Here is a 24,400-nt window from a genome sequence, read left to right on the forward strand (position 1 = left end):
TATCAATCAGGCTAAATTGGCTAATTCATTGTATACTGTTGCGCTGTAAATGGCTAACAACCATTGTCTTCTTTCTTCAGAGTTCTTTGTCTTTCCCTGTGGTGATGGATGACACATAGATACACAGAAAGCCGCTGTAATCCACAATGAGTGAGCCAATGATGAAATGAACCACAATGGTGCTTTGACTAACCTAACCATACTTATTCAAAGGACTATTACAAAGGAAACTGAGTGAACAAATGGGTTTTATGTATTACTTTCTATTCTGGATATTCTGGAATGTTTGACACAGATTATGGTTAAAATGTTATCACCACTTTTATTTTCTATTATACTGTACTAATAATAGATAATATATTCATGATTAAGTCTGTCTTACTGCTACATGGCAGTTATTCCAGTTCCATATATTCAGTCACAATTATAGGACTTAATAGATGGATGTGTGGGTTTTGTGAAACAACTAAAGCCCTATTCGGGTGGGATTAGTTTCCAGAATGACATTACTGCCTTGAGATATAAATACTACATATGGATGGCTTCCATTTCATGTATCCATTCGGATGGGATTGGAATCCCTGTAGCTTCTCCCCTATATTATGGAGATGGAAGTGGTGAGTCTCCGGATGTGTGCATCGTGCATGGTCATGTGATGACTCTTGTGTAAAGATGGCTGTCAAAGCAGTGGCCAATCTGAGCAGTTTGCAGATTTATGCTCTCGTCATTGTTATAATTTTTTTATGGTATGTCTAATGACGATGGGATCCCAGCTGGTAGAGTGTTTTATGCTACCCATGCCAGTGAAGCTCTTTAGGATGATAATCATTTAAAAAAGGTCCTATGGTACCCGATTGTGGTCAAAACATACAAAAAGAAATGCATGCAACACTGGTTTAAAACCAAGGCTTAAATTTGGATGGGATTACATTTATCAGAGCACTCCTGAGAAAAACAGTAGGTAATTTGCTCTGTAATTTTCATCAAGGTGGTCCGTGAAAAATACAGACATCTGTATTTGATTCTGATGGGATTAATATCACTGGGTACATCTGTGATGCACAAAATTGCGTAGCCTCCCCCGGAGAAATTAGTCCGAATAGAGCTTTTGCCTTTTGCTTCAGTCAGATCTTGAGAGAAAAGGCACAATTGAGTGCAGATGGAATCTCTTAAAACCCTCACCCGTTTCATTGTCATCCATGGTGGACAGTTAATTAACCAGTGCCACCTGCAAGCCACGGTGAAGTGTTTGCATTTGATAACATGTCTCTATACTCTGACACACCAGTCAATTTCCTACTGCCAGTACACCCCCATGTGTTGTAGTAATTAGACTGGAGGAGATAAGGTGACATGGAATTGAATTTCCCAACTGACATCTTTTTCTGTTCCTCCGCCATGTTTTTTTTTTGCAAGCACAAAACCATTGGAAGAACAGCCTACAGTAACAACATTATAATTGAATTTGAAACCAAAAAATAAATAAATAAAAATCTGCAATGGTTGATTGCCCTTTTATAATTATGAAGCAATCCCAGAGACAATTATACAGCCACTGTTCACTATCATGTGTGGAATGATACTCCTATTTTGGATCTTCTATATGTTTCATGCAAATAAACAGTTATGGAATAGATACTAATCCAGTCATATTTAAAAATAGAATTCAATTGCATTTTGTTTTCATTTGACAATTGCAAACAGGAGAACTGCAATGTATTTTCATTTGTCAACCTTGTTTTGTGCAAAGTAGGCTACAGATTTGATGGTGTTCACTCACATTTTATTCCTGACAGGTTGTGACATGTAGCCTATGTATGGAAAAAGAAACGTCAAATGTATTTTCCATTTACATTTTCAAATTGTCAGTCACAGTGCGTAGATGAACTTTAAAATGAAAACGCAAACTGTAATGATTTGTCATATGGAGTGAACATAAAATGCAATTATCAATTAGCATTTTAATTTGAATTATGACTGGGAATGGCATCATGCTTCCATAAATGGGAGTAATACATGTGCCATTTTTCCAGTGATCTGAATGGTCAGGGGCAGTTCCTTTATATGGACTGAACAAGAATTCCAGAGCAGTTTAGTCACCAAGGTGATTTAGTCTGATAAAAAGAGAGTGACTTTCTTCATACCAGAATCTCAGGACTAAGCCCAAAGTTTTCTGGCTAACCCACTTAGTGTGCTTCATGATACAGGCCCCAGCTTTTGTAGCTTTGTAGTCTGCAGTAAACCCTTTTTGTGCCAACATGAGTTTGGCACTGCAATAGGGTGCATGACAATAGACACAGCAACATTCGACACTGCCAGTTTGGTGTTGAATAATGCATTTGCGTTTACTGTGAAGCTGTAATGAAGACTAGTAAGCACGGGTGCATTTAACATTTTGGCTGGTTTATTTGGAATAATGGTTCCCTTTAACCCTATCAATTTTGCCCCCTTGTGGTTGAGTCACCGACATCTCAAATTAATGTTGCGTTCATATATAATATAAAAAACAGTGTCGTAATAATTATTATTCATGAGATCGTAAAAACTTTGATGCCAGATTGTTAAAAAGACTCAGCAGTTTACATGCTTATCAGCCTCTTATGTGCAAAGCAGGGCAATAAAATAGCAGGCTCCCCCTCACCATGCTCACAACCCTGACCTAGTCACAGACTCAGACAATAAAAGACATGATCTAACAATCCTTGATACCATTTATATACGTCAAAAAATCACGTTCATATATAAGAACAAAAAAATAAATACATAGTTGTCTTAGTTTTATTGCACGTCCTATGGCTTTCACAGTCACTTGGAAGCCATTTACAAAAATGTTATGTAGTATGTTATATATATTGTATTTTTTATGTGGTCGGATGACTATTTTGCAAACTAACAAGATTAAATGTTGGCTTTACTGCAGCTAAAACACTTTATGGTTGGTTAGATGTACATAATCATTTCTCCTCAGAACAATAAAGGTACATGTTTTTGCAAAGTCTTATTTGAATAAACTTGCACTTAGGAATTGGAATTACCACCTGTACAGAAGCTTTAGTTCATGGTTTTGTTCATTGTTTCTCCCCTCAGTGAAGTAGTATAAAAGTGAGGTCTTGCATATACAGAAATTGATTGCCTTCCTTATGTATATACTGAGATGGATGCATCTTCCTCACTAAATTAGATATTTAGCAACTTGTAAATGGTTGCTACACATTACACTGTTAAGAAAAATATATAATTAGCAGGAGGCATTAGAGATGCAAAATTTTCAGTGAAAAGATCTGAAAACCTGAACAACAAAGTGTTTCTCTGTTCTTTGGCATGAAATTGCACTGGAGGCTTGGCGCCGGAATAAAGCTTCCTCACAGCTCTCCTCATAACCTTGACACTTTGTGTCTGTCAGTGCTGCAGCTGAATTTAAAGAAAGAAGCCATTCGGAGAGCTCCAAAAGCCAACTATTCAACAGGAAGCGCCTTGAATGAAAAGCAAGTCTAAGCAGGTCGAGGTTCAAGGCTACTGAGGGAGTCAGTTGGAGCCACTGAATGGAGGGCTCTCGCTGGAGAGATGCAGCAGAGGGATAAATAGGACAAATGTCCCCACTGAAGATAAATAAGCACATCCCCCTCCTGGAAGTGGGCTCCAGACAATGGCACCCCGTATAGCAAATAACTCCGGACTGGATCTGTGCGGTACCGGCTGATTTCAGACCAGAATCCTGACCCAAATATCCAACCTGAAGTCGCTTGCTTTTTGGGACAATGTTGTGAGCGTAATAATTCAGTGAGAGGAGCACATTTAGTGGTTTCCCATAGAACATGGATCGTCAACTCCAGCCCTCAAATCAAATCCAGCCCTGGTTTTCTTTTCTGCTAGGTCATTAGTACTACCCAGTGGTTCTTGGTGGGTTTGCTCTCATCAGATTAATCTACAGGGTTCCAGTGTCACTTCAAACACTTGGAACTGTACTTCCCTCTAGGGTTTTCAGCACACTTATCTCTGGTTATGGTTATACATTTTGCTGTACGTTGCTCTGAATAAAAGCGTCTGCCAAATGCCTGTAATGTAATGTAATTTAAAGGGAGGGTGGAAAAGACTTGTAGCCTTAAACTTAAGCCTACACACTGCCTCTAATGGGAGGCAGTTGTGGCATTCTACTCTGTACTCTTCTGCCGAAAGAGGCACCAACTGTAAGACTTCACCTGTAGGGGTCACCCTGCTTGAGCAGTGAACACCTTTACCTTCTGAGATGTGTGAGAGCTGTGGACACTGGCAGGTGCACGGCGAGAAGTCAACCCCGCTGAAAAAACAGCTCAAGGTTTTAGTTTTGAAACAGCTGGTGGCTGGTTAAACAGTTCAGACCAACTCCCAGCTTGACATGGTTTGACCACCTCAAGCTATGTTATGAAACAGCTGGTTGACCAGCTTCCAGCTCAGACAAGCTACCAGCACTAGCTGGTTGACCAGTTCATACCCAGCTAGACCAGCTTTATGACCAGCTAGACCAGCTTATGACTAGCTCAATTGTCAAGCTGGTCCAGTTGGCATAGCTGGATTTTACAGCATTTTTACAGATTTTACAGTTGTGTTAAAGTTTTGTTAGCAGAAGAGTACAATGGGAACCACATCATACAGTACATCACACCATCACAGGGGTTAAAAAGAGGGCAGAAAGGAGTGTGGTCTCCCAAAACCTTTAAAAGTATTGTAGGCTATTCTTTACTTCAGTGTAAATTTCATTTGAGAGGCTGCACTTGGCTTTTACCATGGATATTTAATGACTGTGTCAGCAAGTATTACCGTGACAATTTGTAGTGAATCTTTAATGAGTGTGGCACATAGGCCTCTGTTACCATGACTACAATGGTGTATAATATTTTGAGTATCAATCTGTGTTAAACCCTCTTAGATATCTGAACTAAGGCTAAGGCTAATTATGTAAAAGACTTCAGCAAAACATGCTTATTTGGGTAAGAATCGTTCAAAGATACCCAATTAATCTTCACTTATAGGATATGTTATATAAATTACCACTGCAACAATTCCATTACATTAGAACAATCCTGTTACATTTCAGATATTTAGCCATTTATTTTCCTTCCCTTTCTTAAGGGTACATGGTACCCCCTCTGGGGAGGCAAACCAGCAGCCTAAGAGCTGAAAGTCCCCTAGGATGACAACACACTTCTGCCATAACTATTTATTTTATCCCTATAAACCCTTCAGTCAAACCAGTCATCTGCACTCAAGCTTTGTGCATTATCTGTATGTAGCATCTTTAAATTAAAATGATCCTATTTTCCATTTTCTTCCCAATCTGGGATTTCAAAAGATGCCTCTCCACTCACTGCTGTGCACAGACCTTTACCACTAAAACATGCATACTCCATACATACCAACCACCAGTGGCTATTGCACACACCAGAAGCCACACGGTACTACAGGAGAGGAACTGCCTCTGTTCTGGCTTGTGGCTCCGAGCGGTTGCCATTTCCTCATGCCAGTGTTTTTGGTTTGTCATTATAAATGGTAAATGATAAATGGCAGGCATTTATATAGCGCCTTTATCCAAAGGGCTCCATTCACCCATTCATACACACACTCAAAAACCAACGGCGATTGGCTCCCATGCAAGTCCCCGACCAGCCCGTCAGGAGCATTTGGGGGTTAGGTGTCTTGCTCAGGAACACTTCAACAACCCTCCGACTGCCAGACGACTGCTCTTACTGCCTGAGCCATGTCGCCCCCTATGGCTTTTGCACTGGTTTCACATGTTTTATTGTTGCTTTTGCTTTGCACCTATCTGTCTTAGTATGTAAGTTCCTTGTGTTCCCCTAGTCTTCGCTTGGTTTTAGAGTTTGTTCTGGATGCCCAGCCTGCCTCGTCATGGTCTCTTATACAATATATTGTTTCTATAATTATGATAATTTCGCTGAGGCTTTTATCCAAAGCAATTTACAGTTAATCAGACTAAGCAGTGGACAATCCACCCCTGGAGAAATTTTGGGTTAAAGGTCTGTCTCCTTTGCCTATTTGTTCTTGTGCACTCCTGTTTATTTTGTGTGAATATTCTGTGAAGTCTTTAGTTTATTCACTTTTCATTGCCTCGTGCATCTCTGTACTCTGTACCTTGCCTCCCTTACAAGAATAGATTAGTGGAGAGACTTAAGCCTGCCCTACCAGTGATGGGCCAAAGCCATTATGTCCTGATACTGCAGGCCCTGGTTGTAGTGATTCATCGTCAAAGCTGCTGATGAACCCAGGTGTCGTCAGAAACAATGTATTTCTCCCCTGTCTTTTATTTATCCTGTCTCTGAAAGCTCAAAGAATCCCCACTGAAACCTTGGGTCAAAGCCATTACATTCCCCACCATTAATAATAGTTACCTGTGATTTATGAGTATTTGCTTGTAGTGTATTTATGGCTTTTGCGATGAGGAGTCAATGTTGTTGGCCTAGTTGTTTGACGTAAGGGGCAGGTGGGGAGGGTAAACGGGGCTAAGTGGTGGAATGTCGGATGGCGTGTAGACACTGCTAATTCTGGGATATGCTGTTCCCTCTGTCTCCATAGTGCCTGTGGGGATGTTGGTACTGAAAAGTGCAGGAAAGTGCTGATGGGTAGGGATGGAGAGGTTGTCCTCGGGGTAACTGTCAAAAAGAAGAAAGCTGAAATAATTGCCTTTTTAGAACATCAATTTGCAACTTTCTGGATAGCAGCTTCACTGTTTAGACAGGGCATAGGCAGGATATGTTGGTGTTATCGCCTACCACCATTGTCCCATGTAGTCCTCACATGTAGTACTCACACATTAATGAACAGGATGAGTATATTTAACACTGGTGTTGTGAGATGTGAAAGGTATGAAAGCTGAAGGCTGAGATCCTGTGGTCGAACTGGGCCACGGTGCAGAAACGGGAACGCTCAAAAATAGAACATTCTAGAGCATTTTCTTCGGCAGCCGCTGTACCTTAGAACGTCTCCGTTATGTGAACACAACAGTGGTGTGAATGCAGCGTGGATGTTGTATGATCATACTAATGAAAATGGCAGGTGTGGAGTTTAATTACTTTGCATGCTCAACTGTGGCTTGTTGCTATGGCGATAAAGACTTCAGCATACCAGCATATGTTTACTTTCCATGGACACGGTCTCGAAAGAATATAGCTGCCACAGTTGTTCACAGAACACCGCCACTTCCCTAATACGGCCTACAAAGAGATATGCCACTATAGTGCCTGGGGACTTATGTTTGAGGGATGCTGGGGCATATCATAACGATGGACTTATTTAGGATTTAGTGTAATTATTTAGCGTAAATATCTTCAGTCTGAAGCAACGGGATGTTAGAGTGGTTGGCATGCCACCAGGCTCCATTCCTTTGCCACCACCTTGTGGCTATGTGTTGTATGCTGCATGTGGATAACTCAAAGGCTTCAATATGACTGATTATACCATATTTCCTGTATGCATGAGGAAGAGTACATACTATTTATGACTTTAGATATGGAATAGTGTGGAATTAGGAATTATCTGAATTTAATTATGTGTATTGTGTAAATATTATACTGTAGGTGTTTTTGAATATATTGAACTCAAATTTGTGAGGAATTTAGTGAAGTTTTAATCAGCATTTAAACCCAAACTGAAATTGTTCAGAACAGATCGGATGGCATGTGGTGCCAGATGATGTGAGAATTCACCGACCGCCACCCTCACCTTTGGTATGGCTGCTCTGTAGATTTTGGAAGGTTTTGCCCGCATACATTCAAAATAATGTACCAATGTACATAATTGGGAACAGTGTTTATTTTGAATGTCTCCATCTCCATCTAGTGGCTCTTTTACTCCTTGCAGTCAGGTGGATATTTCTGGTGGAACTGTGCTCACCTCATGTCGCCATCCTGTGGATAGAAGAGCGAACAACACCCATGCTCTGAATTAAAGTATCAGTGTCCCATGTCAAACAAGTTTACGCTCACTGAGCACTTTATTAGGAACACCTGTACACCTACTTATTAAGGTGATTATCTTTTCAGCCAATCATGTGGCAGCAGTGCAATGGGTCAGGAGCTTCAGTTGATGTTCACATCAACCATCAGAATCAGGGGAAAATGTGTCCCTATCCAGCATTAGTAGAGTAATAAAGTGCGATGTGAGTGTATAGTATATTACATTTGCAATTTCAGATTTTGTAAATGGTCAATTTTGTCTCAGACATGATTGTGGCATAATATGTGGTATTTTAAATACAATTGTAGAAAGTTGTTTGCATCAATCTGAAATGAGAGGAGCGACGCACAAATAAAGTTGGCAACAAAAAATATTTGTCACATTTACTTTTATTGTAAAGGTGATTTATTCCAAAATAGTAATATGATACAGAAAGAGACATCTACAAAACATCTACACCAGACTTTGGTAAGAATCCTGGGTGATATTATAAAAAAAAGACAAAAAAGGAAATTCTAGCAATGGAAAATTACCCAAAAAAGAAAAGTTGCAGAACCTGTGAATTATGTGTCAATTATAACAGCATATTTTTGTCCAAAAATGGCATCTTCAGGCATACAAAATTCTGGAATGGTTGATTACCTGTGCTTTAAATTTAAGGATATAACTATTGAAAAGTTATGATAAGTATTTTTTTTAATTGACTGGATTTTCTTAAATTAATCAAGTGTATATAAGGATAGCAAGTATACTGCAAGAAGTCTACAGTGATTCTGTCAGGAATTCTATATGCAGTGGTGAAACATGTGGCGGAAAATCTATCTGTTTTAATCCGACCTGCTGTTTCCAAATCAAGTGGGTATTGATTCTGGGTATCGACTCCCCTCGACACCCCTGCCGAAAAAGAAAGTGTTCAATGTGGCTGCTTGATTTTAAATGAATCTTGACTCTTTGATCCAGGATTACGCTCTGAAGAGGGCTGGAGGTACGTTGAATTGAATTGCAAATCTAATGCTATGCCCTTGACCAAAGAGAATGACTGCTTGTAAGTCTTCCAATTCAAGAAGTGTTGACTGCCACTTAAGCAAAATGGCTACCTGCCCCAGTCTGAATACCTTGTCTTTCCCTGATTAGGATAAGATGCCTCCCCTCTCTTCGTAACATTGTGGCTTCCCTAACACAAACACTTAATAGAGCACAGAACTGTGAGCGCTAGTAAACCCATAAGAAAAAACGAATTAACGAAAGACTGTAAAAGTGTTTTATTAATAGGTTGTGTGGATCTCCGAAATTGGTCATATCAATCAGTGGTTACATTGTGATTAATGAGCCTTCTGAAAAGGCAGCTATGATAGTAATAACTGTTGCTGCTGTCCAACTGGGGACCACACAGCCACCACCCCCTCCCCCCCACACAAACCCCACTCCCCACATACACAGACACAATGACCAGGCGGGAGTTTGTCACCCACAATGTGACCTGCGTTCAAGCAGGACTGAGGATGACATTCCTTGCCCTAGCCCTAAATGGAGAGAATCGTGTTTCGTTCTGTGACACAACATTGCCAGCCCGAGTCCCCTAACCCCCCCCCCCCCCCCGCACCACCACCCTTCTGGAACATGCCACTAGCAGGGGTGCACGTTGCAGGCGCGGATCTCCTTCCTGTCCTTGCACTTGGCTGCCCGCGTGCCCTTCGGCCTCTTCTTCACCGTCATCCAGCGCTCCTGGACCCCCCCGCTGCACGGCTTGGAGCAGTCCGTCCAGTCTGACCAGGGCCGCATCTTACAGCCTGTGCACACAGAGGAGGAGCATCAGCTGAACCCTTTCAGGCCCAAGTCCAAAATGAAGCGGCTTTGGTTGAGAAAATTGAGAAAGTTGGGAAGATTTAGTAGGGCTTTAATAGGCCCTCAAAACAGTAGTATAGCAGTCACTTGGATTGGTTGAAAAGGTAGATGGTCGCGAGTGCCATATGGCCCTTTTGGGACTGAAAGGGTTAAAGAAGCCGAGACCTTTAGGCTCTCCCAATGCAGTGCGAGCAGAAGGGGGTGACAGATTATGACAGAATGCGTAGTATGTGTGTAGCAGAGTTTAGCACTTTTACTTTTAACTACTTTTCTGGAGCACCCTTTCATAATTATAGGCCTATGTCTGCTGCAGTTTCCTCTGCCTAGCACTTTTCCAGCACCCCACTGCAAAAATATATATATTTTTTCTCACAAGTAGAAATTATTTCCTTGTTTTAAGTTAATGTTTACTTGAAGTGCACTTTTCTTATTCCACTGGCAAACTGTCTTATCTCATTGGCAATATTTCCCTGTATTTAGCAAAAAAGTTAAATAAATAAGATTACATATTTGACCGACATCTGGACCACAGGATTTGCTATTGCTTGAGGTCGGGAACAGCTGGAAAATTGGGCAAATGCTGTGTCCAAATAAGTCTTAACAAATAGTCTTATATTTACACTGAAAATATTATTTCTACTACTTTTTTACTGAATGAGACTGCCGCTGACTCATTTCAATATTTGCCAATGGGGTAAGAAAATGTAACTTGTCAAACAAACAGCAGCTGAAAACAAGCTAATATTTTCTAATCAAAAAAAGGCATAAGACTAAAAACACTTGCTGAGACAGTGTGTGAGTATGACTCACCAGGGTCCTCCTCAGCTGGCTGGTCCTGGCTGTCTTTGCTCCTCCGTTTCCCGCGTGGGTCCTTGGGTTGCCGCGGGCACTTGCGGGTCTTGCACTTCTTCCTCTGCACGGTGACGGGGCACGCGGCGCCCCCAAACTGTGGCTCCAGCTTGATCATCCGCGTGCGGATGGTGTGCCCCTTCCCGCAGGACTTGTTGCACTCTGACCACTCCGACCACTCCGACACCATGCAGTCCGTGGCTGGGGATGAGATTTAGCCTGCTTTTAGAGATACGTTAACGGATCCTGTACATTTCAGCCCATAGCTCAGTTTTGTTATATGGCAGGCACTGGTTAAAGGCCCACTCTGTAATTCTGGTTGCTATAAAGCCCACCACCACAAGCAGTTGTGACGAGAAAAGATGAGACGTTTTTAGAACGTCTTTAGAGGAAAGTTTTATCGGTGTAAATGTCCAGTTTTAGAACGTCGGCTCTCGGCGGCTGGCGTTTCAAAAACTGGGCCTGTCACGTCTTAAGCCTGGAGTTTAGTGATTTAACATTACAGTTAACTCTGGTCGTCCTGGAGACAGTTGTTTATTTGTTTACTCTGCATTTCGGTGTGGACTCCCTAGTACATACCCGTAGACGTTTTGAGATTTAAACACGGACATTCTGAGATGTCTCTAGTCTTGTCTCGTCTTGTCTGTTTGATGGCGACTGGGCTTTACATGCTAATGGCTGACAATGAGCCAAAATACATGGTACACAAGGTATGCTACAATATTATAAAATCTTTACAAATAACGGTAAAGATTCTTGTACAAAGCACTTCAAAAGAAAAGAGAAGTATTTATGACACTACTTCCTTGCTCATCTTCTGTCTTCCACATTTCATTCTTTTTTTCATTTTAATACCACACATTTTGGAGTCTCTGCTCAACTCCTCACCATGGAAACAATCATCAGTCACTCGTCAGGTAAGATATCGAGAAGAATAATTGGCTTACATTTTGCCAAATAAACCATGTCCAATTACCTCAGATGTACTTGGTACTGTTGCAGTAGCCTTATGTGAACTGCAACAGTAAGAAAAGGCTCAGTATCACAGAGTTCATTGGGCTAAGCAAAGTTGCCAAGGTTACCAAGGCTCAAGTGCAATGAAAACTAAGAGTATCATGATGTACCAAGATACTTGGTTGACTTCCTGGTAATTATTTTTGAAAAGCAGCCGAATGTTCTGTGGAAATGTGCCTTTATCCCTTTGAAGAGGAGTTTTTTTTGGGGATGCTTTCAAAATTCAAGAATTCCAGTGTTTTCAATTATCTGTAGTGGTTGTTATATCGGTGTTTGAATGTTCAGTTTACAGAATGTAATCACATATTTGTGAAAGGGTTAAAACAGAGATCCCAAAATGGGATCAGACAGTCAACTGACATGGACTATTATACACCAAAAGGAAAATAGCATCCAAGAAGTCTTAAAAAACGGTCTTTATAGAAAAGGGGGGCTTGACTAAAAAAGTTTGGGAACCACTGGGTTAGAGAAAGGCATGTCCAGCTTTGTTTATATACGTAGTTCAATGTTCAATAAAAGTAATCCCCTCCAAACCACAAAATATGCATGCCTCATATAAATATAAAAAACAGCCAATATTTGTCTGTTTTAATAATCCCTTCTCTTAACAATATCCGTCATTCTCTTTGGCAATTCTGGAAATTGCACTGGAGTGTAAATCACTGCCTCAAATGTCTTGTCCACAGTTTGTGCCAGAAATCACTAAAGCAGAATGTACAGTATATGGTTATGCCCGTTGGTCTCAGTGTTAAGGCATCGGCCCCGGTTTCTCTGCTTTATTTGTTTACTCTGCATTTCGGTGTGGACTCCCTAGTACATACCCGTAGACGTTTTGAGATTTAAACACGGACATTCTGAGATGTCTCTAGTCTTGTCTCGTCTTGTCTGTTTGATGGCGACTGGGCTTTACATGCTAATGGCTGACAATGAGCCAAAATACATGGTACACAAGGTATGCTACAATATTATAAAATCTTTACAAATAACGGTAAAGATTCTTGTACAAAGCACTTCAAAAGAAAAGAGAAGTATTTATGACACTACTTCCTTGCTCATCTTCTGTCTTCCACATTTCATTCTTTTTTTCATTTTAATACCACACATTTTGGAGTCTCTGCTCAACTCATCACCATGGAAACAATCATCAGTCACTCATCAGGTAAGATATCGAGAAGAATAGTTGGCTTACATTTAGCCAAATAAACCATGTCCAATTACCTCAGATGTACTTGGTACTGTTGCAGTAGGACTGAACTGCAACAGTTTGTTTTAATAATCCCTTCTCTTAACAATATCCGTCATTCTCTTTGGCAATTCTGGAAATTGCACTGGAGTGTAAATCACTGCCTCAAATGTCTTGTCCACAGTTTGTGCCAGAAATCACAAAAGCAGAATGTACAGTATATGGTTATGCCCGTTGGTCTCAGTGTTAAGGCATCGGCCCCGGTTTCTCTGCTGGTTCATTTGTCTGATTACACTGTGTGACGTCTGGGTTTGGTTTATGTCTGTACTATACACGGCCTCTACTGTCTTGAGCCTGAATATCTGTGCCTGAGTTTGGCAGAAGTACAGTACTGCGCAAAAGTCTTGTAAAAAAGTTCCATAAAGCGAATATGCTTATGAAATGAAAAGTTACTATCAAGAGCAGTAAAATTAAATAGAAAATAAAATCTATATTTTTTGTGACCAACCTTTGCCTTTAAAACTGCATCAGTTCCCTTACACTGCCCTGCAGTTGTATAACAAATTTGACTGGTAGGTTGTTCCAAGCATATTGGAGAACTTGCCATCTGGGCTTCTGGTCTATTTCTTAATATGTTACTTTATTTAACAAAATACAAAAATAACATGAAATTTTATGTAACAGTAATTTTTTGAAATGGAAATTGCTCTTTTCTACTGACACACTAATTGTAGAAAACCCCAAAAAAATCTTATGCACGACTGTATATGCCTTGTCTTGCTCTACATTTCGACCGCCCCTGCAGTCCCACAATAAAACACCCTTGGTTTGAGTTCAGAGTGCAGAGTGCAGAATGCTGCAGCCCGTCTGGTATTCAATGTTCCCAGACATTCACATGTCACCCCCCTGCTCAGCAACCTCCACTGGCTGCCTGTTATGACTCACATCAAATTTAAAACTTTGGTGCTCGCATACCAGGAAGTTAAGGGATCAGCCCCTGTATATATTTAAACCCTTATCAAGACCTATACACCAACAAGACCCCTCCGTTCTGCCACTTTGTGCCGTCTGGCGCCTCCCCCTCACTTCACACTCACGACTGCTGTCTGTCCTGGTCCCACGGTGGTGGAATGACCTCCCGGTGGATGTCAGAATGGCAGAGTCTCTGACCTCCTTCAAGCGCAGACTGAAGACCCATCTCTTCAGGCTATACCTTTCCCTCCCCAACTCACCACCATGATTAGCCTTAGACTGTAATGGCACTTATGTATAGATATCGTTGTTTTTTTATTGGCTGTTGTATTGTTGTATTCAAGGTATTCTAGCTGCCAACTGTGGTATGCTAGTTTGAAAGTTGATTGTACTCTTCTTAGCACTCATACTTGTGTTTGATTTGCACTTCATTGTACATCGCTCTGGATAAGAGCGTCTGCTAAATGCCATGTAATGTAATGTAATGTAATGTTTGCCCCAGCGCTGGATCTGAGTATCCGTGCCGGGTCCTCAGTAACGCGCACTGGCCACTAGGTGGCGACCTCCTGATGACACTCACGGCACTCGGGCAGCATGCACTTCTCCACTTGCTCCAGCTCCTCGGCGCAGGCCCCCAGCCCGGCGGGCGACTTCAGCATCCTCTGCCGCGTCCGCATGCCCACGCCACACGACACGCTGCAGTCGCTCCACTCCAGCCAGGGAGACAGCATGCAGGGGATGGTGTCTGCACACACGGAGAGCCACACATCACATCCTGCCCCCAAACAGAGCGCAAGGTTCTGCCACAGACAAACGGAGCTGATGATCGTCTCCGCTCCGCTCTGAACTCAAACCAGCCGAACATCATCTAGATGATGCAAATTGAGTCGTTTTGAGTGACTAAGGGCCAGATATACAGAGTAAACAGTCGCATCTTAAAAAATGTTTGCGATGTTATGACTCTGTTGCAGTCACATAAGCGGAACCGTTTAAGGCTGGTCCAAATTACACATTCTGGGAAATGAAACATATACATTTACACTCAGTACTAAGGTTATAGCTGCGTTCTGAATGGTTTTGAGATATTGAGCTTCGAAGATACCAAAGTGAATATTTTCATACTTTTTCACATATATAGTTAGTGCCCTATAAACAACATATTTATGACACTAACTAAATAATTATCACTTAGAACCTTAAGGTCTTGAATCAGAACTAACTGGGAATGGTGTGAAAATATGTTGTAAAATATGAACGGGCGTTGCTCAGTGAGCCCGAGTCACGCTGTGCACTTACGGCACTCTGGCATCATGCACTTCTCCACCTCCACCACCTCTGCTTTGCACATGGAGCCGTCCTGTGGGGGCATCTTCACCATGCGCTCACGCCTCCTCATGCCCAGGCCACACGTGGCACTGCAGAGATCCCACTCGCCCCACTCTGTCACCACGCAGCTGCTGGGGGCTAAGGGGACAGGAAACAGTGGGTCATTTAAACTGAGACACGGACAGCCACTGTGGTCTACTTGTATGTCAACACTATTGTCATGACTGAGTACGATACCAAAATTAAGCTGAACAAGTAGGTCTAACTCGGTATGGCCAAGCTGGTCATAAATCTGGTCTAGCTACATATGGGCTGGTCATAGCTTGAGCTTGTTAAACCATGTCAAGCAGGGAGCTGGTCTGGTCAGCCAGCTACCAGCTGAACATTAACCTAGCTCGAGCACTTTTTTCCACAGGGTTATTAGTATAATAGTTATTAGAAAGCAAGTCTACAGTGAATCTTTCTAAAGTGCCAGCCATGACCCTCGGATGCCATTGTTACTCACAGCGGTCTTCGTTGACGACACATTTCTCTGTCTCCTCAGTGGGGAGGGAGCAGATGGAGCCGTCTTCCGGAAACTGCTTAATGTACCTCTCCCGAGACCTCATACCCATCCCACAGGTTGCGCTGCAGGGGGACCAGGTGATCCACTCCGACATCATGCAGGTAGAGGGCTCTGGAAAGCAGGGTGGAGGTAGAGGTGGAGGTGGGGGAGTGAGAGACACACTACTGTGGGAGACACATCTTCCTGTTTGTGTACCCTGCTGTAAAATACAGCTATGTCAGCTTGACCAGATTGAAAACTGTCAACCTGGTCATGAAGCTGGTCTAGCAGGGTATGAGCTGGACAACCAGCATGGCCAAGCTGGTCATGAAGCTGGTCTAGTTAGGTGTGAGCTGGTCAACCAGCTATTGCTGTTACCAGCTACCAGCTGTTTCAGCACATATCTTGAGCTGGTCAAACCATGTCCAGCCAGGAGCTGGTCTGAACAGGTGAACTAGCTAAACCATGTCTAGCTGGGAGCTGGCCTGAATAGGTGAACCAGCTAAACCATGTCTAGTTGGGAGCTGGCCTGAACTGATCAAACATGGCATGAGCTGATTTATTTCTTTCAGCAGGATATAGACAAAATCCAAAAGAGATATCTGCAAGTTTCCACAAATACATTCTCATCCCAACTAGCCTAAATCGGGCTCCACTGTGTACCTGCATTAGTCATTGTGTGGAGACTCCAAGGCAGATCACAGCGGTCAGCTAGTCTGTGAGCCGTGCCTCACGCATACATAGTGCCGCACGTGCACCTGTTTACAAAGCCACCTCTTCAAACGCACAATAATTACACTTACAAACATTACACTGATTGCATGCTTATGAACCTACCTACCGTATAGAATCCACACTAAAAAACTCACCTCCCCCTTCCCTTTACAGCTTCACAAAACAACCCGTTAAAACAAGCACCCTTGAGCAAGCTTAATCTTAGTTAATTGCTCCCCAATTATCTCTCTGCACGCCTGTAAATAGACTTGTTTTCAGACAGAATGGATGAACTTTGAGCAACTTCGTGGATTTCACTTTTCCCCATTGTACCATAACAAATTCCAAAGTGCGGTGTAATAAGGCGGAACTAAGCTAAGCCAATTAATAAACACTATGGGAGAATGTGGACCTGATGATACTCCCATGAGCACCATGCCAGCCAGCCTCAGGATTATTAGTCAATACAGGCCATTAATGGACCATTAAATAAGAACAAAATGCAATATGCCAGAGAAGAACTGAAGTCTAGGGTACTAGGCCCATTAATCAATACAATTCAGAGAACAGAAACAAGTGGCAACTAATTTCATCACATAAAAGCTTTGAAGGGCACACTAGCTTCCAGTATGCAGGATCTTCATTCAAACTGCATGGACATTGAAATTATTAGGTACATGTCAATTAAAAAACTGCTGTAGTCTCTGGTGCATCCATTAGTCCTGTTAATCTAAAAAGTATTTGTTCATACAAGTTTAACATTCGCAGTGGTAAATTTGAGTAAACACTGGGAGTGTCCAATTGCATGTGAAACTTAGTGAGAGCCAATAGAAAGAGCTGGAGAGAACACAAAAACAGCACCAACTGCAGACTGAAAAAGCTCAATATTTATACGTTGCCTATTGAAGAGTTTGTCATGAAACAGACGTGAAATATGATGTATACGTTTGTCATAGCCAGTTGTACAAACTATAAGTATAGAATATGCACTATACAATACATGTCTCACTGGAGATCACGTGTAAAGTGGAGACAAATCATCATCTGGTATTATTTATTAAGCCAAGTTTTCAAAGATGAGTTGTCTAAGTCAAGTCTAAATTAAATCCTCATGTCGGAAATGCAACCTCAACTCCGAACCCGCCGAAAGTTATTTACTTATTTCTGGCTTGTGCACAAACAAGAAAAGGATTTATTGATAGCGGGGCACAATGAAGAAGGTACAGGACTGCGTTTTGACCTTTCCTGTCCCAGACCATTAATCCATACCTTGCCCTTCTACAGCGGGTTAGCACACACAAGCACTGTGTCCACATTCCGTCCAATCAAACTGCTGCAGGTCACTTTTAGGACAAGATGGCATGCAGTACTCATCAATCACTAAACTGGATAATCAACTGTCCATCAATCTACTGCAAGCAACATAGCAGAGTGATGGCAATGGTGTAGTCCAGTGGCTCCTGACTTGGTCATGGAGTACCCCTGTGTATGCTGGTTTTCCTTCCAACTACAATTGTAATGCGAGAATTTTAACAGGCTGCTGCATTTAGCTATGCATACCATAAAGCATAAAATGCCCATGTTCATATTGTGCTAATTATGCTATATTGAAAAAAATAATGCATACATTCTGCAGAAAAAGTGGTACATTATTTTTAACTTATCAAATTAAAGACTTAAGGTGAATCAGCTGGCTCCTAATTGGTGAAAGTGTGGACACCTGGCCACCAAACCAAACCATTTGGAAGATAATGAATAATTGAAAGGCAAAGCAAATGATAACAAACCTGCATTATGTTGATACTTTTAAGGAAAATCATTACAATTTAAATTAAACACATGTTCAACCACCTAATTAGGAGCCTATCAATTAGCCTTAGTCTTTTATTTCTTAGCTCTCGTTAAGAAATTGATTGCAAGATGTTATTTATGGCATAATGTGGTTTAAGGAAAATCATCCCTTTAAAGATGAAAAGCATTTAATTAAGAAATATTAACAGCTTGTTAAAATCTTTAAATGGCAATCATGGTTGGTACAAAAACCAGCATACACAGGGGTACTCCAGGACCGACTTTGAGAAGCACTAGTCAAAGCAAATGAATTGGAAGATGCTTACAGTAGCCTACTGTCAACCTTACATTCCATGCAACACTTTACATTGTTCCACCTACACTGGTTGAATTGTAATGTGAAACTGTATCTTATGCCATAATATACAGTTACCGGTGAGTATTGGGACAGTAACACAATTTGTGTTTAGTGATAAAACAACAAATGTGAGGTTAAATTGCAGACTACTTTAATTTGAGGGTATTGCATCCATATTGGGTGCAAGGAAACACAGTGCTCTTTATGCATAGTCCCTCCATTTTAGAGTAGGAAAAGTAATGGGACAATTTTACTTGTTTCTTGACCTGTGTGTCTTCGCCTCATTAGTTCAGACACATAAAAGCTAACAAAAGGTTGAGAGTTCAAGAATGTAATGTTAGACAAATGCAACCTGAGTAAACGCAAAACACCTTTTTGAAATTACTCATGCATTTATTTCATGAAAAAAGTTACCAAACGCCAACACCACCCCTGTGAAACGCCTGTGAACGGTAATTGCCCCCTAAAACTTAATAACTGGTTGCACCTTTTTCAGCAATAATTGCACCCAAACACTTACTATAATTTGACATCAGTCTTTCACATTGCTGTGGAGGAATCTTAGCCCACTCTTCTTTGGGTTCAAGTCAGGACATGATTTGTCTAAAGATCGGAAACCATACAGTGTGCCAAATATGCAGTAATAGAGGAAATCATTCACGGCACTGTATATACATATTGGTGAAGCAATACATGTAGCTGAACTAAGGAAGAGTTTTCATCAGTTTCACAGACACAGATTAAAACTTTAAATATAGACTCTCCATTTAAAAAAAACCTCAGTTTAGTCCAGGACTAAACTTAATCCGTGTCCAGGAAACCGGCCCTGTATTTGTTATAATTTAATGTACCTAATATCCCTTTTCAGTGCTTCTATTGGTGTAGCCTATATCTTTTTGTTTGTTTGGTTCCTGCGCAGTATTACCCAGCTTTATCTGCTTTGCAGCACTGTGCCCCAGCTACAATAACATCCCGGGAATGAGTGAGGGTGTGTTGCTTGGCAGGGCGCTGAGCAGCACTGTACCTTCCTCACTGCAGCCAGGCCCCATGCAGGGCTGGAAGTCCTGGGTGTGAGGGCAGGGCACGGTGAGGTCCAGCTGGGCCTTCAGCATTCTCTGCCTCATGCGTTTGCCCTTGTCACAGGTGGCAGAGCTGCAGGCCGACCAGGGGGACCAGTTGGAGTAGATGCAGGTTTCTGGGGTGTCGTCTGGGGCAACATAAAATAAAAGGAACCAACTCCCACTTAATCATAGTGGTAAATGGTACATGGTATGCATTTATATAGTGCCTTTATCCAAAGCGCTGTACAATTGATGCTTCTCATTCACCCATTCACACACACACACTCACACACCAATAGCGATTGGCTGCCTTGCAAGGCACCAACCAGCTTGTCAGGAGCATTTGGGGGTTAGATGTCTTGCTCAAGGACACTTTGACACACCCAGGACGGGACCAAACCAGCAACCCTTTGACTGCTCTTACCGCCTGAGCCAATGAACTGAATTGTAACCCAAACACATAATGCATTTCTTAAAACAGTAATATTACAAGTTCTATAAACCAAATAAAGATGTTGAGCCTAATGAAGTGAAGCATATTGAGATAAATGTAGGCTGCATTTCTCCAGAAGTTATTTGTTCACTGCTTCTCCTGAGATCTGAATCTGAAAGTCTTTCTCGAGGACACTGCGGCTGGCTAATGAAATTGTCTCCAACCCCCTCCTCTAATAAAGACACTGGAGAGAGAGAGATAAAGTTACTGCACCTTCCTCCTTCTCCTCCTGGCCAATATCTGCCACGATATCATCCACGTTATCAGGGACGATATTGCACTGTTCGCCCTGTGGAAAGAATACACAGGTTTGACATCATATTAAAGTTGGATAAGATCCTCGGTTTGAAATCTGATCATTATCAGAGCAAGCTGGTAAACACTCTGGGCACAGACATCATTTCATGGAGGCAAATTTGATATGCAGGAGCTTTGCAAGAACGCTGAGTTATCTAAGCTGATCTAGTAGCAACAATAGGTTTGACACTTAAGAGATAGAAAGTGACTTGAGGGACTTACTGTATTCAGTGTCTTGACACAATTAGTCAAAACACTGGCCACAATGCTATTGTGCAAATGCAGTTGTAAATATTTTGACAAGAGACTAGCGTGGGCATAGTGGGAAGGTTGGTGCTAAAAAATATTAAAGAACTGAAGAGTGCTGCCCTTTCTTTGCTTCATAAGTTACACTCTCACCATAATACTTGAATACAATGAAGGCTGGAATCATCTAAGCTTGGCAGAAATCTTCTCCTGTACATTCTATTGTCCTGGTATGCAGAGTATCATAGACAGACAACACCACATAATTATGTTCTTAATTTAGGTTCACTTGATTTAAAAGTTTATTTTTTTAGTTTCATGGTACCTTTCTGGCAATCCTCTCCACCACCACCCTTGCGATGGATGCGATGGGGCCACCTTCAGGGTCGTAGAAAGGGCTCTGGGGGTGGTCCAAGCTGGTGAGGGGCCGGATCTTCTCCTGGGGAATTGTGGGCCTGTTGGGAGACTGCAAAAAAACAAAAAAAGACAAAATACAGATGCACTGTGTTTATAGTGTTGCACATTTCAATCTGAATGTGGACAGACAGGCTGTGACCAAGCTGTGCGTCTGAAAGTCATGCATTTGCCTGATCTTAACGCATGTATTCAAAGTATAATATACCTTCTGCCCCCAAAATTGATAACGTTATTCCCTTCTGGCTATTTGCAGATTAAAATGTTGCTTGTATTTCCAAAATGTAACACCCACACTTCAAAAATCTCAGTAAATGGCCTCTGCAAAAGTTATATATTTGTGGAGGTCAGTAGATTTCTGGAGACATGAGTACACTTTCTAGAATTTTGTATAGTTTAAAAGAACATTTCAAGCACTAAAATACTCATTGTGGCTGAGTTATCTACACAACAAAAGGGGTTTCAGAGAATCAGTTGAAGCTAAGCAGGGCTCAGTAGACAGTAGATTCATTAGCTTTGCAGACTTTAAGCTTGTACTTTAGGAGTACTTTGATAATAATGTTTGTAAGTAAAAAAAGCTTTGTGGATGCAGCTAATTACAGACCATTAAGAGTATGTTCTGAATGCCTGCAAACGAGAATGATGGAGGCGTTCTAGTTATGTAACATTGTCTAGCCCACATAACAACATGCTGTCAAAAGACCATTTTTGTCCTGCAGAGGAAGATTTCCACTGTGAAACGTGATTGTGAACGGCACACACTAAATTGATTCACTGGTTGAAAATATGGCACGTATGGCGCATCATGCACATCAGTTGAGGTTGCATTTCCGACATGAGGATTTTATTTACATCTAAAATATGTAGAATGATTGGCTTGGCTCACAATTCTGTGTTGGCCATGTCAGATGCCAGAGGTTGGCAATCACCTGCTGTTTAACTGCAAGTGACTTCAGTTCAGTAATGGGCACACAGTGCTACTGTGTGCTGAGGGCACACAGTAGGTGTGATGCAAACATTTTCTGCAGTGTAGAAGAAATTAATGCTCTGAAAAGTCTCAATTTTGTTTTCCTTCATTGAAATGTAATCTATAAAGGTCAAATGTAATTCCTTTGAATGTGCATGTTGCAAATATAACATATAGTACATTTTCTTGTTTATAATTCACTTTCAAGTTTATCCAAGCATGCTAGATGATCTGGTTATTAATGCATCCAGTTCCCAGTCAACCATTATTTCAGATCTCTTTGGGTAAATTAGTATGTGTGTTAAATATGCTACTTTAATTGACATGTATTCTCTGTACATTTGAGTTGTCTGTGTGGCTTTCTCACTTTTCTAAATCTAGCTCTGTACTTCTACCCTTGTTCAAGCAAGTCACTTGAAATTCACTGACTGGATCAGACTAAATGCAAAAATATAAACATAGACAAATCTTAGAAATGACTTATAACACAAAATGACTTGATGTGGAAGTGTGAATATGTTATGGTAATATTTTGGGTGTGGTAACGATTTGGTGTTCTGTTTGACCTATGCCCTCCAAGTCTTCGATTCGGATAAACTTTTAGGCCAGTAGATGTCACAGTCATGTAAGTCCAGACATAATGGTGGCAGAGCCTTCAGGATTCAGTTTCCATCGTCTTTCATAAAAATAACAGCATTACACTGCAAAGCCGAAGCTCAGCTAAATACAAAACATCTCAACAAAAACAAAGCACTCATCTGTGGGTGTATTCATTTGTTTCTCGGATGACTTTTTTATTCCCCTGCCAGAGCTGAAGCAATACTAAAGCAATACCATAGCGAGCCATGATAAACAAGGAAAGTCAACCAACAGCTCCTCTTAAGAATTTCAGTGGCTAACCTACCTTAGATGCATGCTGAACATTGCATTACAGTTATTTAACTGGTGCTTTTATCCAATATGACTTACAGTTCATTAGACAAAGCAGGGGCCAAAAATATGGGCTCAAGGGCCTTGCTCAAGGGCCCAACAGCTGTGGCTACACTGGGGTTCAAGCAACGTAGGCTACAGATTGAATTAGGGCCCCTGTGAAATATGAGGTGACCAAGCTAAGCCTCATTTGGAGGTGTATACCTCATAGGTGACCCCGCTGTCAGTGCCAGCATCCCAGGGGATCAGGTCCTGGGAGAGGTGCTGGACCCAGCCACACTCCTTGGTGCAGAGGTCCTCGGCCGAAAGGCCCACGTTCCAGTCGGGGCTGGGGCCCAGCATGGTGAGGAAGGACATGTAGTGACGAGTCCGGTCCACCGAGAACTCCGCCGAGGGTGCTGCCCGTCTGCGAGAGAGAGAGGGAGGGAGGGGGAGGGAGTAAATATAAAAGAGCATTTGCTCATTCTCATCACCCTGTTTTCACCAAGTTTTTATTCATGATTCAAAATTCAGGATTCAAAGTTAGAATATAATTTCCATCCCACTCCCACTCCCCATCCGGCAGTCACATCTCCAACCACTTTGTTTTGACTTTCACCAAAATCCCAGATAAACATGTGTCACTGGTAGCCCTGAATCAGTTTAAAATCCATTACACATCTGTGCTTTCTCCCTTCAGTGCCTTCTGCGCACATGAACACACAATATAAGGCTATGCTTACCCTTATGAAAAAGTCACATGTCCAAAATCCACATGTGAACACCCAATATGTGAAGAGTACACATAAACTATAAAAATATCACTGAGAGCAGAAAAGGGTAATTTTTCAAGTCACGTGATTTGTTTTCACATGTGAAAATTGTAATTTGAAAATTCACGTGATTTAATGTCACTTGTTTTGCTTTTGTATATGTCAGTTCACATGCAAAACACAATCACGTGAACATGTCCAGTTCACATTTAACATTTTCGTTTCATGGTATGAATGTTTTCATGCTAATTTTAAATTCACATGTGAAATTGGTGAGGTTTTGTGAGTTTTTCATATGGGTACAACAATGTGCAACCATGCGTGCATACACACCACTATTAACTAAGGATTTGAAGGATTTCATCTCATACCTGTGCACTTGCTTTTGTTTCCTGTCATTACAATCCTGACGGTACTGTGCACTCTGAATTAGAAGGCTTCAATATCCAGGAGTCCCAGTGAGCAATGTTGACAACAAAGTGGGAGTGTGGTAGAGGGGAGCAGAGCTTAATAGGCACAGTGAGAGGGAATTATTTTGCAATTGTCACAGAACCTGCATGCCAACCAGGCATTAGCCCATGTCCTTCAGCATAGCCCTATATTTTGTGGAATAAGTGTTCAGATGTGAAAGAATTCAGATGTGTGTTGTGAGCTGGGACACAGGATTTATTTTTTTAATCTTGTGATTATTTTCTGA

The 24,400-nt window shown here is 41.5% G+C and overlaps 1 protein-coding gene across 1 annotated transcript in view; it reads right to left on the reverse strand.

The window, feature by feature from the left end:
* Positions 1-9,556: 9,556 nt before the first annotated feature.
* The window catches only part of LOC133130525 (spondin-1-like), a 90,676-nt gene continuing 75,832 nt past the window's right edge, over positions 9,557-24,400 (reverse strand). The window contains exons 8-16 of the mRNA XM_061245174.1: positions 23,156-23,357; positions 20,966-21,106; positions 20,311-20,386; positions 19,568-19,750; positions 15,642-15,812; positions 15,107-15,274; positions 14,391-14,555; positions 10,603-10,842; positions 9,557-9,737 (exon numbers count right to left, since the gene is read on the reverse strand). Coding sequence (XP_061101158.1) covers positions 9,574-9,737; positions 10,603-10,842; positions 14,391-14,555; positions 15,107-15,274; positions 15,642-15,812; positions 19,568-19,750; positions 20,311-20,386; positions 20,966-21,106; positions 23,156-23,357 — 1,510 coding nt within the window. The 3' untranslated portion in view covers positions 9,557-9,573. The remainder of the gene's footprint in view (positions 9,738-10,602; positions 10,843-14,390; positions 14,556-15,106; positions 15,275-15,641; positions 15,813-19,567; positions 19,751-20,310; positions 20,387-20,965; positions 21,107-23,155; positions 23,358-24,400) is intronic.

The sequence above is a fragment of the Conger conger genome, chromosome 6 (genome assembly GCF_963514075.1).
Source record: "Conger conger chromosome 6, fConCon1.1, whole genome shotgun sequence".
NCBI lineage: Eukaryota > Metazoa > Chordata > Actinopteri > Anguilliformes > Congridae > Conger > Conger conger.